The 16662-nt window shown below is 37.2% G+C and overlaps 1 protein-coding gene across 1 annotated transcript; it reads left to right on the forward strand.

The window, feature by feature from the left end:
• Window positions 1-14668: 14668 nt before the first annotated feature.
• On the forward strand, window positions 14669-15688 carry LOC308510460 (annexin A2-like; the record flags this gene model as incomplete). Its single annotated transcript, XM_081079731.1, has 1 exon — window positions 14669-15688. The coding sequence occupies one exon, from the start codon at window positions 14669-14671 to the stop codon at window positions 15686-15688; it is 1020 nt and encodes a 339-aa protein (XP_080935857.1).
• Window positions 15689-16662: the final 974 nt, after the last annotated feature.

The raw sequence follows: 16662 nt of genomic DNA on the forward strand, positions 1-16662 counted from the left end.
TTAGCCTGCGCTCAGGATTAAGTTGAAGTAAATTGACATTGTGAGAAAGTATTATTCAATAACTTGTCAAACCACTTTATCGGCATTTTGCTTCCTATCAGTTCCTTCCAATTCTTATAGATTGTGCAAAATAAGATCTCTGACTCTTCAGGGACATACATCTTTATCGGGTGGAGGTGGTCATTTCCCTTTTTCGGCCACGGAGAAGCTTGATTGGAAAGAAAGGAAGGAAGGAATGGGGGGAACCTGGGAGGAAGAGAAGGAGGCTGGGGAGGAAGAAGGAAGGGAGGGAGACCCAAGTAGCACCATCTACTATAATCTTTAAGACTAGTTTGGCTGACAAGTATAAAGACTGCTGTAATTCTTTTATTTTATTTTTTTAAATTTTATTGGGGAATATTGGGGAACACTGTGTTTCTCAAGGGTCCATCAGCTCCAAGTCAAGTTGTTGTCCTTCAATCTTGTTGTGGAGGGCGCAGCTCAGCTCAAGTCCAGTTAGTCTTTGTTGTTAGGGGTGTAGCCCACCATCTCATGCGGGAATTGAACCGGCAACCTTGTTGTTGAGAGCTTGCTCTCTAACAAACTGAGCCATCAGTCTGCCCCTCTGCAGCTCAGTGGCAGCTCATTGCCTTCAATCTAGTTGTGGAGGGCATAGCTCACTGGCCCATGTGGGAATCGAACTGGCAACCCTGTTCTTCAGAGCTCAAGCTGTAACCAACTGAGCCATCCGGCTGTCCCAACTGCTGTAATTCTTATGTAGAAACATCCGTCTACGCGTAACGAGAAGGCAGTCTGCTTATTGTAGAGTCTTTAATGAACAATTCAGATTTTTGTATAATTTATTCAATTAACAGATTTCCCAAGATCCTGCAAAACAGGCATGAAATTATAACACAGACCTGTTTTATAGCTCTAAGAAAAGTGTTTTACGTATACAACTGTATACACATAAGGAGGTGATATGGGCAATCACACTTTTTCTTTAAAAGGACAGATAGTAAATACCGTGTTTCTCTGAAAATAAGACCTAACTGGAAAATAAGCCCCAGCATGATTTTTCAGGATGACATCCCCTGAACATAAGCCCTAATTGTCTTTTGGAGCAAAAATTACTATAAGACCCGGTCTTATTTTCAGGAAACACAGTCGTTCAGGCTTTGTGGGCCATACAGTCTCTGCTTCCAATGCTCAACTCTGCAGTTGTAGCTGAAAGCAGCCATAGAGAATATGCAAATTAATGAGCGTAGCTGTGTTCCAATAAAACTAATTATAAATACATTTGAACTTCATATAATTTCCACTCATTACAAAATGTTATTCTATGATATTTCTTCTAACTATTGAAAAATGTGGGCTGAACAAAAGACAACAGGCTGGATTTAGATCCTGGGACTGTAGTTTGCTGACCCCTGACCTATACAATGTAATTTTAGAAACACTGAGGGATCTTTCTACTTGCTTCTGCCCAAAACCTGTAATTCCACAGTGGATATTTGAGTGCTTCAGCTTAGGGTTGTTTTTTGTTGTTGTTGTTTTGTCTTTTTAAAGAAGATACAAATTTCCCTTGGGTAGGCAACGCTTTCAGTTGTTATCAGCCTTTACAATTACATTTTAATACACTTCTGATTCTTAGTAGATTTTGACAGGGAGAAAAATAAGAGGACCCTAAATCTTCTCTGGAGGAAAGAGGTGCTAAGGAATGTGGAGAAGAGGAAAAGGTGGATTAGTGGGAAAATTTTGATGGCATGAAAGACAAGCTCGCCTTGTTCAAAATTTGGCCTACTATCACGGTTGCTTGGATAGACTTTAGAAAAGGAATTGATCAACTATGGACGGTCCAAAGGCAATGTCAATAATAATAGTTGGAAGAGAAAACCTAGGCTGGAACTATCAACTTCCACCAGTGCTTTGAGGGAGCCATTCTAAAGACAAGTTGGACAATAACTGCCAATGCTGAGTTCCTATGGACTTTCATCATGTGAACACTGTATTTTGATATAAGAAGAAAACTCTATTTAAGAAGCCATGGATTAAAAAGATAACAGGGTTATCTTTCTAAATTGGTCAAATGAAGGGCTTACACTCAGACCCAGTTCTCTGATGTACTCACCCATGCGTTATTTGACTAGACTTGTGCTGTCCAATACAACAGCCACCAACCACAAGAGGCTACTGGGTACTTGAAATATGACTCATCTGGAGTAGTAAGTGTTGTTAGGTATAAAAGACACACTGGATTTTAAAGACTTAATACAAAAAAGAATGTGAAATATCTCACTGTTTTATTTTATTAAAATTTTTTTCTTTTTCAATTATAGTAGGCATTCAATATTATTTTATATTAGTTTCAGGTGTACAGCATAGTGGTTAGACATTTATATAATTTATGTAGTAATTCCCCAATTAGTCTAGTAACCACCAGCACTGTACATAGTTATCACCATATTATTGACTATATTCTCTGTGCTTTACTTTACATCCCCATGACTATTTTGTAACTACCAATTTGTACTTTCTAATCCCTTTACCTTTCTCATCTGTCCCCCCAACACCCTCCCTTCCGGCAACCATCAATTTGTTCTCTGTATCTATGAGTCTATTTCTGTTTGTGTTTGATTATTTTGTTATTTAGATTCCACATATAAGTTAGATCATATGGCATTTGTCTTTCCCTGTCTGACTTATTTCACTTAGCATAATACCCTTTAGGTCCATCCATGTTGTTGCAAATGGTAAGATTTCATTATTTTTATGGCTGAGTAATATTCCATTGTATATACAGAGGGTATATAAAAATGTATATGCCAAAAAGAATGTATACACATTTTAAGAAAGAAAAAAACTATTAAAATTGTAATGCTCAATATATACTGATAACAAAAGATGAATATAAGTCATGTTTGACTTCTAGTTACAAGAGGTGCTCAGAGTAGTTACCATCAGCATCCAGATACTTCTGATGATGGTGAATTACTGCTTGAGCAACGTTGACTAATGTGTCCACTTGTATCACTGCACATGCCATTTCAATTTCTTCCTGAAGTACCAGCAGTGTAGCTGGTTTTCTATGGTACACCACATCCTTTAAGGTCCTGGATAGGTGAAATCAAGGGGTGTTATGTCAGGAGAATGTGGGGGAAAGTCGGCCATACTTCTTCGTCCTATCCATTGGCCTGGCAAATTCTCATCGAGGTAAGCTCTCACGTCTTGGTGGTCCTGTGCTCCTCGAACAACAACCGTGCTTCCGCCATTTTCTTTGACTGTACTGCCTGTCGCATAGTGACACTAGCATTCATTTGGTTAACTCTATCTTTTGAGTATCTATGTATACTTCAAAAAGTAATACATAGATAACACCTTTTAAAATGTGTGTACATTTTTTTGGCACTGCCAGTATGTACCACTTCTTCTTTATTCAGTCGTCTATTGATGGGCACTTAGGTTGCTTTCATATCTTGGCTATTGTAAATAATGCTGAAATGAACACAGGTATGCATATATCTTTCTGAATTATTGTTTTAGATTTCTCCAGATTAATATCAAGAAGTGGAATTGCTGGATCATAATTTTTAATTTTTTTAAAATAATTTTTAATTTTTTGAGCAAATTCCATACTGTTTTCCATAGCGGCTGCACCAATTTACAATCCCACCAACAATGCACGAGAATTCCCTTTTCTCCACAGCCTCACCACCTCTTGGTGTTTGTTGATTTATTGATGATAGCCATTCTAACACTTGTAAGGTGCAATCTCATTGTGGTTTTAATTTGCATTTCTCTGATGATTAGTGATATTGAGCACCTTTTCATATGTCTACTGGGCATCTGTATGTTCTTTTTGGAGAAATGTCTATTCAGGTCCTCTGCCCAATATTTATTTATTTATTTATTTAATTTATTTAATTTATTTATTTATTAGTTTCAGGTGTATAAAACAACATAATGATTAGACATTTATACCCCTCACAGAGAGATAACCCCCCTCCCAGTCTACTAACCTTCTCACATCCTATATAGCTGTTACTATACCATTGACTATATTCCCTATGCTATAATTTACGTCCTATGAATATATATATACATATATGTATATGTATATATATACATATATATGTAGAATTATGTGGAATGTCAGCTATAAATATATAAATATAAACATAGATATGCATATATATGTATATATTTATAGTTGACATTCCATATAATTCTACATCAGCTTCAGGCATCTACACAACCTATGAAGTGATTCATCCCAATAAGTCCAGTATCCATCTGGCACCCCACATAATCTACACAACATTATTGATTATATTCCCCATACTGTATATCACATCCCTGTGACTACTTTGTGACTACCAATTTGTATTTTCCCTTCACCTTCTCTCTCATCCCCTCAACCTCCTTCCCATCTAGCAACCATCAGTTTTTTTCCCCATATCTCAGAGTCTGTTTCTGTTTTGTTTGCTCATTTATTCTCTTCTTTAGATTGCACATATAAGCCCATTTTTTAAGTTGGATTGCTTGTTATTTTGGTGATGTGTTGCATGAGTTTTTTATACATTTTCGATATTAACCCCTTATCAGATGTATCACTGGCAAATATCTTCTTCCACTCAGTAGGCTGTTTTTTCATTTTGTTGGTGGTTTTCTTGGCTGCACAAAAAACTTTGAGTTTGATGTAGTCCCATTTTTTAGTTTTTTCTTTTGTTTCCCTTGTCTCAGGAGATATGTCAGTAAAAATATTACTTAGGGTAATATCTGAGAGTTTACTTCCTGTATTTTCTTCTAGGAGTTTTGTGGCTTTGGGTCTTACTTACATTAAAGTCTTTATAATCCATTTTAAGTTTATTATTGCATATGGCGTAAGAAAGTGGTGGTCCACTTTCAGTTTTTTGCATGTATCTGTCCAGTTTTCTCAGCACTATTTATTGAATAGACTGTCTTGACTCCAATGTATATTCTTGTTTCCTTTATTATAGGTTAAATGACCATATAGGCACGGATTTATTTCTGGACACTGCTCTGTTCCATTGATCTATGTGTCTGTTTCTATGCCAATACTATGCTGTTTTGATTACTATGGCCTTGTAGTATAATTTGATATCAAGTAGCATGATACCTCCACCTTCGTTTTTCTTTCTCAGCATTGCTGTAGCTATTAGAGGTCTTTTATGGTTCCATATAAATTTTAGGGTTATTTGTTTTAGTTCTGTGAAGAATGTCATTGTTATTTTGATAGAGATTGCACTGAATCTACAGATTGATTTGGGTAGTATGGACATTTTAACTATAGTAATTCTTTCTATCTATGAGCATGGTATATGTTTTCATTTATTTCTATCTTCTTTAATTTCTCTCTTCAACGTTTTATAATTTTCTGAATACAGGTCTTTTATTTCCTTGGTTAAATTTATTCCTAAGTATTTTATTTTTTATTTTTCTTTTATTAATTTCAGGTACACAAGGCAAAGTAATACTTAGACGTTCATCATTTATATCCCTCACACTGTGTGAACCCTCCTCCCCTCATCCACTATGCCTCTGACATCACACAGAGCCATTACATTTCCACTGTCTCTATTCCTAATGCTGTACTCCACTTCTTGTAAGTATATACATACATATATACACACATATATATATATATATATATATATATAAAATTATAGTTGGCATTCATTATTGTTCAGCTTCAGGTGTACAGTGCAGTGATCAGGCATCTACATCATCCCTGAGGTGGTCTCCCAAATGGGACAAGTGTCCATCGGATACCCTACAAAATCTTTACAACATTATTGATTACATTCCCCAAACTAATTTTCAAAACCCAGTGTCCACCTTGTGGTTACCGATTGTTTTCTAATCCACTCACCTTCCCCCTTATCCCCACACCCCCACCCATCTAGCAACCCTCAGTTTTTCCTCTATGTCTCCAAAACTGTTTCTGATTAGTTCATTCACTTATTCTTTTCTATAGATTCCACATATAAGTGAGATCATATGGTATTTGTCTTTCTCTGTCTGACTTATTTCACTTGACATAATGTTCTCTAGGTCCATCCATGTTGTTGCAAATGGTAAGATTTCTGTCTTCTTTATGGCTGCGTAATACTCCATTGTATAAATGTACCACAGTTTCTTAATCCAGTCATCTACCGATGGGCATTTTGGTTATTTCCATGTCTTGGCTATTGTGTATAGCGCTGCAATAAACATAGGAGTGCATAAAGATTTCTGAACTAGAGTTTTGGATTCCTCTGGATAGATACCTAGGTGTGGAATTTCTGAATCATAAGGTAGTTCCATTTTCAGATTTTTGAGATACCTCCATACTATTTTCCATAGTGGCTGCACCAATCTGCAATCCTACTAACAGTGCACAAGCATTCCCTTTTCTCCACATCCGCGCCAGCACTTGTTGTTTGTTGATTTATTGATGATAGCCATTTTGACTGGAGTGATGTGGTATCTCATTGTGGTTTTTATTTGCATTTCTCTGATGGTTAGTGAGGTTGAGCATTTCTTCATATGTCTGTTTGCCATCTGTATGTCTTTTTTAGAAAAATGTCTCTTCATGTCCTCTGCCCATTTTTTAATTGGGTTGTTTGTTTTTTTGGAGTTGAGTTGAGTGAGTTTTTTTATAGATTTGTGATATTAATCCTTTATCAGATATATCATTGGCAAATATCCTTTCCCAATCAGTAGGATCCCTTTTTGTTTTATTGATGGTTTCCTTTGCTGTGAAAAAACTTTTTAGTTTGATGTAATCCCACATGTTTATTTTTTCTCTTACTTCCCTCGCACGAGGGGATATATCAGTAAAAATCTTACTCCAGGTAATGTCTGTGAAGTTTCTTTTTATATTTTCTTCTAGGAATTTTATGGTTTCAGATCTTACATTTAAGTCTTTAAGCCATTTTGAATTTATTTTTGTATATGGTGTAAAGAGGTGGTCCAGCTTAATTTTTTGCATGTGTCTGTCCAGGTTTCCCAGCACCATTTATTGAATAGACTGTCTTTACCCCACCGTACATTCTTGCTTCCATTGTCATAGATTAAATGGCCATATAGGCATGGATTTATTTCTGGACTCTCTATTCTGTTCCATTGATCTATGTGTCTGTTTTTATGCCAGTACCATGCTGTTTTGATTACTGTAGGCTTGTAGTATAATTTGATTTCAGGTATTGTTATATCTCCCACTTTGTTCTTATTTCTCAAGATTGCTGAGGCTATCCGGGGTCTTTTACGGTCCCATGTAAATTTTAGGATTATATGTTCTATTTCTGTGAAAAACGTCGTTGGTAGTTTGATAGGAATTGCGTTGAATATGTATATTGCCTTAGGCAGTATGGACATTTTAACTATATTAATTCTTCCTATCCATAAACATGGTATGTGTTTCCATCTATTTGTATCTTCTTTCATTTCTTTCTTCAGTGTCTTATAATTTTCTGAGTACAGATCTTTTACTTCTTTGGTTAAATTTATTTCCAGGTATTTTATAGTCTTTGGAGCAATTGTAAATGGGATTGTTTTTTTAAATTTCTCCTTCTGATGTTTCATTATTGGTATATACAAATGCAGCTGATTTCTGAATATTAATTTTGTATCCTGCTACTTTACTAAATTCATCTATCAGCTCTAATAGTTTCTTGGTGGAGTCTTTAGGGTTCTCTCTATATAGTATCATGTCATCTACATATAATGACAATTTTACTTCCTCCTTATCGATTTGGATGCCTTTTATTTCTTTTTCTTGTCTGATTGCTGTGGCTAGAACTTCCAGGTGAATAGAAGTGGAGAAAGTGGGCAACCTTGTCTTGTTCCTGATCTTAAGGGGAATGGTTTTAGTTTTTCCCCATTGAGTATAATGTTAGCTGTGGGTTTATCATATATGGCCTTTATTATGTTGAGATATGATCCCTCTATTCCCACTTTCTTAAGGGTTTTTCTCATAAATGGCTGCTGGATTTTATCAGATGCTTTTTCTGCATCTATTGATATGATCATGTGATTTTTATTTTTCATTTTGTTAATGTGGTGTATCACATTAATTGATTTGCGGATGTTGAACCACCCTTGCATACCAGGATGAATCCCACTTGATCATGGTGTATGATCTTTTTAATGTATTGCTGAGTTCTGTTCGCTAATATTTTGTTGAGGATTTTTGCATCCATATTCATTAGAGATATCGGCCTGTAGTTTTCCTTTTTTGTGGTGTCTTTGTCTGCTTTTGGGATCAGGATGATAGTGGCTTCGTAAAAAGTGTTTGGGAGCCTTTCTTCCTTCTGGATTTTTTGGAAGAGGTTGAGGAGAATAGGTGATAATTCTTTTTTGAACGTTTTGTAAAATTCACCTGTAAAGCCATCTGGTCCAGGGCTTTTGTTTGTTGGGAGATTGTTGATTACTGATTCAATTTCCCTGGTAGTAATCAGTCTATTCAGGTCTTCTGTTTCTTCTTGAGTTAGCCTTGGAAGGTTGTACACCTCTAGAAAATTTTCCATTTCTTCCAGATTGTCAAATTTGTTGACATATAGATGCTCATAGTAATTTCTTAAAATTTTTTGTATTTCTGCGGTGTCTGTTATCACTTCTCCTTTTCCGTTTCTGATTTTATTAATTTGGGTCCTCTCTCTCTTTTTTTTAATGAGTCTGGCTAACGGTTTGTCAATTTTGTTTATCTTCTCTAAGAACCAACTCTTGGATTCATTGATCTTTTGTATTGTTTTTCTGGTTTCTATTTCATTTATTTCCGCTCTGATCTTTATTATCTCCTTCCTTGTACTCCCTTTGGGCTTATTTTGCTATTCTTTCTCCAGATCCCTTAAGTGTGAAGATAAACTGTTGATTAGTGATGTTTCTTGTTTCTTTAGGTAGGCCTGCAATGCTATAAATTTCCCTCTTAGGAATGCTTTCACGGCATCCTATAGATTTTGGGTCGTCGTGTTTTCATTTTCATTTGTCTCGAGATGTCTGTTGATTTTTTCCCTTGATCTCCTGGTTGATCCATTCATTATTTAGTAACATGTTATTCAGCCTCCATGAATTGGTGTGTCTTGCAGTTTTTTTCCTGTAGTTCATTTCTAATTTCATAGCACTGTGGTCAGAGAAGACACTTGGTATGATTTCAATTTTCTTAAACTTATCAAGACTTGTTTTGTGGCCTAACATATGGTCTATCTTGGAAAATGTTCCATGTGCGTTTGAGAAGAACGTGTATTCTGCAGCTTGGGGTGAAATGCTCTGAAAATATCGATTAAATCCAAGTGGTCCAAAGTATCATTTAAGGCTGTTGTTTCCATACTGATTTTCTGTCTGGAAGACCTGTCCCTTGTTGTCAGTGATGTGTTGAAGTCCCCTACTATGATAGTGTTACTGTTGATCTCTGTCTTTATGTCAGTCAATATCTGTTTTATATATTTAGGTGCTCCTATGTTGGGTGCATAGATGTTTACTAGGGTTATGTCCTCTTGTTGGATTGATCCCTTTATTATTATATAGTGCCCATCTTTGTCTTTTAATATGTTCTTCATTTTACAGTCTATTTTGTCAGATATAAGTATTGCAACTCCAGATTTTTTCTCATTTCCATTTGCATGAAATATCTTACTCCAACACTTCACTTTCAGCCTGTGTGTGTCTTTTGATCTGAGGTGAGTCTCTTGTATACAGCACATACAAGGGTCTTGCTTCTTATCCACTCAGCCACCCTATGTCTCTTGATTGGAGCATTTAATCCATTTACATTTAAAATGATCATTGATAGGCACATAGTTATTGCCATTTATAAATTTGTAGTTAGATTGTTTTCGTCTTTCTTTTATTTACAGAAGTCCTTTTAGTATTTCTTGCAATGCTGGCTTGGTGGTAATAAATTCCTTCAGCGTATTCTTTTCTGGGAAGCTCTTTATCTCTCCACCAACGTTAAATGATAGCCTTGCTGGATAAAGCAATCTAGGTTATAGGTCTTTGTTTTCCATCACTTTGAGTATCTCCTGCCACTCCCTCCTGGCCTTCAATGTTTCTGTAGAAAAGTCATTTGACAGTCTTATGGGTGTTCCCTTGTATGTAACCTTCTGTCTTTCTCTTGCTGCTTTTTGGATTCTCTCATTGTCTTTAACCTTTGCCATTTTAACTATAATGTGTCTTGGTGCGGACCTGTTTGGGTGTATCCAGGTTGGAACTCTGTGCACTTCCTGGGCTTGCATGTCGGTTTCCTTTACCAGGTTTGGGAAGTTTTTGTTCATCATTACTTCAAATACATTTATGTTCTCGATCCCTTGTTCCCTCTCTTCACCTTCTGGTATTCTTATCATGCACATATTGTTGCGCTTGATGTTATCCCAGAGGTCTCTTAGACCATCTTCATTGTTTTTTATTCATTTTTCTTTTTATTGTTCCATTTGGGTGATCTCTGCTAACTTGTCTTCTAAGTCTCTGATTCAATCCACTACCTTATCTACCCTGCTGGTAATTCTTTCAAGTGAGTTCTTTATTTTAGTTATTGTGTTCTTTAGTTCTAAGTGGTTGTTCAGTATGATTTCTCTATCCTTCTTTATGTCATCATTAAGCTCCTTAGACATTCTTATCATCAGTGTTCTGAATTCTGTCTCTGATAGGTTGGTTCCCTCTATTTCATTTTGTTCCAATTCTGGAGGTTTCTTTTGTTCTTTTATTAGGAACATGTTTCTTTGTTTCCCCATTCTGGCTGACTCTGTATTTGTTTCGATGTATTAGGTAGATCCCCTAGGGTTCTTGGTTTTTATTGGGTTATCTTATGTAGTATGTGTCCTTTTATTTGACTTACACCACTTCCCTATTCTCCTGTGCATGTGTTCCTTGTGTTGTGTATATTGTCCTGTTAAAGTTGAGCTTTAATTGCTTTTGGCTTGTCAGTAGGTGGGATTAATTCCTAGGCTGTCATGTGTCCTTCTTTATGCTCACTCTCTCTTTGCTGAAGTTCTCACTAGGTTCGTTAGCATCATTATAAACAGTGTTTTGGACTCTGCATCTGGTAGGTTCTTGCCTCAATTTTGTTTAGTTCTTTTTCTGGAGGTTTCTATTCTTTTATTTAGAACATATTTCTTTGTATCTTCATTTTTGGCTGCCTCTCTATTTTTGTTTCTATGTATTAGGTAGGTCTGCTATGTCTCCAGTCTGTAACTGGGTAGTTTTATGTAGTAGGTGGAGCCCTGTAGAATGTGTTGCAGTCTTTCTGATCAACTGCACCTGGTGCTCCAGGACTGTCCCTTGTGTGGGTTATCTCACTAATAATTTTAAAATATGGATTTTATGTTGAAATGATAGTATTTTAGATGCACTGGATTAAATAAAATATATTATTAAAATTAATTTTACCTGCTTCTTTTTGCTTTTTAAAATATGGCTATTAGAAAATTTAAAAAATATATATGTGGTTTGCATTGTTGTTCTATTAGACAGTGCTGAACTCGACTTTGAACTGACAGGTAGCAGAGTGTAATGAAAAAGTACTAGAAAAGAAGTTGGAGGCCTGAGTTTTACTCTTACTTCTGCTTTTTACTTGTTTTGTGACTTTGGGTAAGTCACCTATTTTAATCTTCAAAATCTGATTTAGAACTAGAAGATAGCTAAGACCTTATCTAGTTATAAAAAATATTATTTGGGCCAAGAATATTTTCATTTCTCTATTATAAATATTATTAATAATGTGTCAGATAATGGAAAGCTAATAATCTTCCTATACTTATCTCCAAGAGTCTTAAAGATAAAACTATGAACCAGTTATAAAATTTATCCTTTATCATTCCAAAGAAAGGGTAAGACAATGCCACATAATTAAAGTATTAGTGTAACTATAATAAATTTGCTTGTGGCTCTCTGAACCTCAATCTGCTTCATTTCAATCTTTCTTTGGACTCCTGAAATGATCAGAGATCTGGCTTAGACATTTGTTTCAGCTTCATTTTTAGAGGTTTATCCAGCAATAGCTTCCAGGGTGTTCTTGATCTCACTACTGCTATTGGCTTGAAATGTTCCCTGCTTTTTTTTCACCTGATCCAAAATTACAGGTCCTTCAGATGCATTTGATCTCACACTGTGTATCAGGCAAAAGCCAGAATCATAAAAGGAAAGGTCCTTCTCTAGCAACAGAATTCAGAAACATTTAATTAAGAGATTCTTTGGGTCCTAAACCCAAGATGATTTTTCTTGTCACTTTTATTCAATTGTCTCCTAAATAGGTCTAAATATTATTGTAACCCATAATTTTTATGTATTATATTAATATTAATATGTACCCATACTCATATGTTCTGTATTTATTGTTGAATGCATGACAGCTATAGCCCTATGGAAGGTATATGTGAATGCAAATTTTATTTTGTTTCCTTGGAAAGCATGAACTTCATGTATGTTTATCAAAATAAATTTCATTTTTGAATAGTTTCAGATTTACAGAATAATTGCAAAGATTGTACAGAGTTCTTATATACCTGACATCCAGTTTCCCCTAGTATTAACATTTTACATTAGCATGGTACATTTCTTTTCATTAACACACAATATTGGTACATTATTATCATTAATTTAATTCCATACTCTCTAGGTTTCTTTAGTTTTACCTACAGTCATTTTTCGGTTCTGGGATTCCATCCAGAATGCCATATATTTAGTTGTCACATTACCTTGGGCTTCTCTTGGATGTGATGGTTTCTCTGACGTTTTTTTGATGACGTATTAGTCAGGGTTCTGCAGAGAAACAGAATCAACAGGAGATTTTACTTAGGCAGAAGTTGGTATTGCAGTTTCAAGACACAATTTCTTTTTGGGAAACCTTAGTTTTTGCTTTTAAGTTATTCAACAGATTGGATAAGGCTCTACTCCACCCACATTATAATCTTTATAATTTTTATATTCTTTTCTTAATCTTTATAATCTCAGAATCAACTGATAATAAACTTACACAAGCAGAGTCAACCAACTGATTATAGATGTTAACCACATCTAAAAAATACTTTAATAACAGCCTCTAGATTAGTGTTTGATTAAGTAAGTGGCTACTATATAGCCAAGTTGATACATAAAACTAAGCATCACAGTGACCTTAACAGTTTTGAGAAGTATTGATCAGATATTTGTAGAATGATTCTCAAGTGGGATTTGACTGTACTTTTCTCATGATTAGAGTAGGGTGATGTATTTTGGGGTGGGCTATATTTTATTCATCAATGGTCTAGTGGGTGACTTGGCTGGGTTGTTTAAAAATAAGTTCCTTAGAAATATTTTGGGAGTCTCCAGCAACCTGACTAAAGACGTTCATTTGCCTTGCTGCAGATGATTCTAGGAGACCTCGCCCCACCCAACTTTCAGGTACACCCAAGCTGCTTCCAGTGGTTTTTCTGTATAAACAGCCTGTCTTGGTTCATGCTGAAGTCTTTCCTAAAATTTCTCAAAGGTTCACAAAGCCCAAACGAGAAGCATCTAGCTTGGGAATGTCCAGTGCCCTTTCTGAGCATCCCTAAAACTGGAACTCACAACAGCCAGCCTCCATTCATTACTGGGACTCTTGAGGTACCTCCAACCTCACCACGGATGATGGCAATCTATGGATTGCTTTGTGACTCATACCAGGTGGCACCAGGCAAGGCAGAGGCTTGGCTGAACTTGGGTGGGTGGCAGGGCCCCTCCCAGGAAGCCCTGGGAACTAGCATGCCTGAAGGCCAGCTTTGGAACAAACTAAAACAAATCCTGCTCTGTAGGGTCAGCCCCTGCACAATAAATCCTCCACTATAGTTACCGCTGGTCCTCATAACCAATCAGCTGAAGGGTGAATCTTTCCCATTGACAGGCAAACAGAAAGGTAAATACAGCCCACACAAGGGACACACCTGGAGCACCCAGCTCTGGTGACCAGGGCCCTACAGGACACCTACAAAATAAGACTACTCTAGTAAGACCAAGAGGCATAGTAACCTTACCTAAGACATAGAAACAAACACAGGGAGGCAGCCAAAACAGGAAGACAAAGAAGCATGTCTCAAATGAAAGAACAGAACAAAGCTCCAGAAAAAGAACTAACCAAAATGGAGACAAGCAATCTACTAGATGCAGATTTCAAAACACTGGTTACAAGCATGCTCAATGATCTCAGTGAGAACTTCAACAAAGAGATAGCAAACATAAAATTGGATATAGAAAACATAAAAAGAGAACCAACCAGAAATAAAGAATACAATAACTGAAATAAAGAATACATTAGAGGGAATCAACAGTAGATTAGATGAAGCAGAGGACTGAATCAATGATTTAGAAGATAAGGTAGCAGAAAACACCAAAACAGAACAGCACAAAATAAAAAGAAACCGAAGAAATGAGGATAGCTTAAGGGACCTCTGGGACAACATCAAGCATACCAACATTAGCATCATAAGGGTACCAGAAGGAGAAGACAGAGCAAGAAATTGAAACCTGTTTGAACTAATAATGATGGAAAATTTCCATAACCTGGTGAAGGAAAGAGACATACAAACACAAGAAGCTCAGAGAGTCCCAGACAAGATGAATCCAGAAAGGCTCACACCAAGACACATCACAATTAAAATGCCAAATGTTAAAGACAAAGAGAGGGTTTGGCATCTGGGGACGCTTGCAGTTCTCGGCGCTCGGCCCAGCATTTTGCAAAATGTCTACTGTTCACGAAATCCTGTGCAAACTCAGCTTGGAGGGTGATCACTCTACACCCGCAAGTGCTTACGGGTCCGTCAAAGCCTACACCAACTTTGATGCTGACCGGGATGCTTTGAACATTGAAACAGCCATCAAGACCAAAGGTGTGGATGAGGTCACCATCGTCAACATCTTGACCAACTGCAGCAATGAACAGAGACAGAATATTGCCTTCGCCTACCAGAGAAGGACCAAAAAGGAACTTGCGTCAGCACTGAAGTCAGCCTTGTCCGGCCACCTGGAGACGGTGATTTTGGGCCCGTTGAAAACACCTGCTCAGTATGATGCTTCGGAGCTGAAAGCCTCCATGAAGGGGTTGGGGACTGATGAGGACTCTCTCATTGAGATCATCTGTTCATGGACCAACCAGGAGCTGCAGGAAATTAACAGAGTCTACAAGGAAATGTACAAGACTGATCTGGAGAAGGACATTGTTTCCGAGACATCTGGTGACTTCCGCAAGCTGATGGTTGCCCTCGCAAAGGGTAGACGTGCAGAAGATGGCTCTGTCATTGATTATAAACTGATTGACCAAGATGCCCGGGATCTCTATGATGCCGGAGTGAAGAGGAAAGGAACTGATGTTCCAAAGTGGATCAACATCATGACTGAGCGGAGCGTGTGTCATCTCCAGAAAGTCTTTGAAAGGTACAAGAGCTACAGCCCTTATGACATGTTGGAGAGCATCAAGAAGGAAGTCAAGGGAGACCCGGAAAATGCTTTCCTGAACCTGGTCCAGTGCATCCAGAACAAGCCCCTGTATTTTGCTGACCGACTGTACGACTCTATGAAGGGCAAGGGGATTCGTGATAAGGTCCTGATCAGAATCATGGTCTCCCACAGTGAAGTGGACATGCTGAAAATTAGGTCTGAATTTAAGAGAAAGTACGGCAAGTCCCTCTACTACTACATCCAGCAAGACACCAAGGGTGACTACCAGAAAGCGCTGCTCTACCTGGGTGGAGGCGACGACTGAGCCCGCGATGGCGCGAGCGAGCGTGCGTCCAGGAACAGTGCTCCTGTGTTTCCAGCTAACAATTCTAGAAAATCAGCTTGCCACTAACAGCCCTTGTATCCAGCCTTGTGAGCATGACGTTAGCGTAGCCGGCCTCCCCACCCTTATTTCATTTGCCTAAGCATTGCCTGGCTTTCCCGTGTAGTCTCTCCTTTTAGCCAAAGAAAAGAACATTCCACGGAGCTGGAAGAGAAATCTATGATGTGAAACACTTTGCCTCTTGTGTACTGTGTCATAAACAGACGAATAAACTGAATCTTTACTTTAGAATCAAAAAAAAAAAAAAGACAAAGAGAGAATCTTAAAAGCGGCAAGCGAAAGGCAGTTAGTTACCTACAAGGGAGCTCCCATAAGACTCTCAGCTGATTTCTCAATAGAAACTTTGCAGGCAGGAAGAGATTGGCAGGTAATACTCAAAGTGATGAAAAGAAAGAACCTACAACCAACATTACTCTGCCCAAGAAAGCTATCACTTAGAATGAAAGGACAGATAAAGAGCTTCCCAGACATGAAAAAGCTAAAGGAGTTCATCACCACCAAACCAGTATTACGAGGAAGGTTAGATGGACTACTTTAAAACTACACACACACACACACACACACAAACACTCACACATGTAGTTATTGCCACTATATATATGTAGCCATTGCCATTATATATGTGTGCTTATTGTCATTATATATGTACTTATTGCCATTATATATGTGTACTTATTGCATATATATGAAGTCTGACAATTAAGTTCGTGAACTTGTTGGAACAGTGTTGCTAACCTTTTTTGATATCAGAGGGATTATTCGTTATGAATTTGTGCCAACTGGACAAACAGTTAACCAAGTTTGCTATTTGGAAGTGCTGGAAAGGCTGCATTAAAAAGTTAGATGGCCTGAACTTTTATCCAATAATTCATGGTTCTTGCATCATGACAATGCAC

Source organism: Rhinolophus hipposideros (assembly GCF_964194185.1).
Source record: "Rhinolophus hipposideros genome assembly, chromosome: 18".
NCBI lineage: Eukaryota > Metazoa > Chordata > Mammalia > Chiroptera > Rhinolophidae > Rhinolophus > Rhinolophus hipposideros.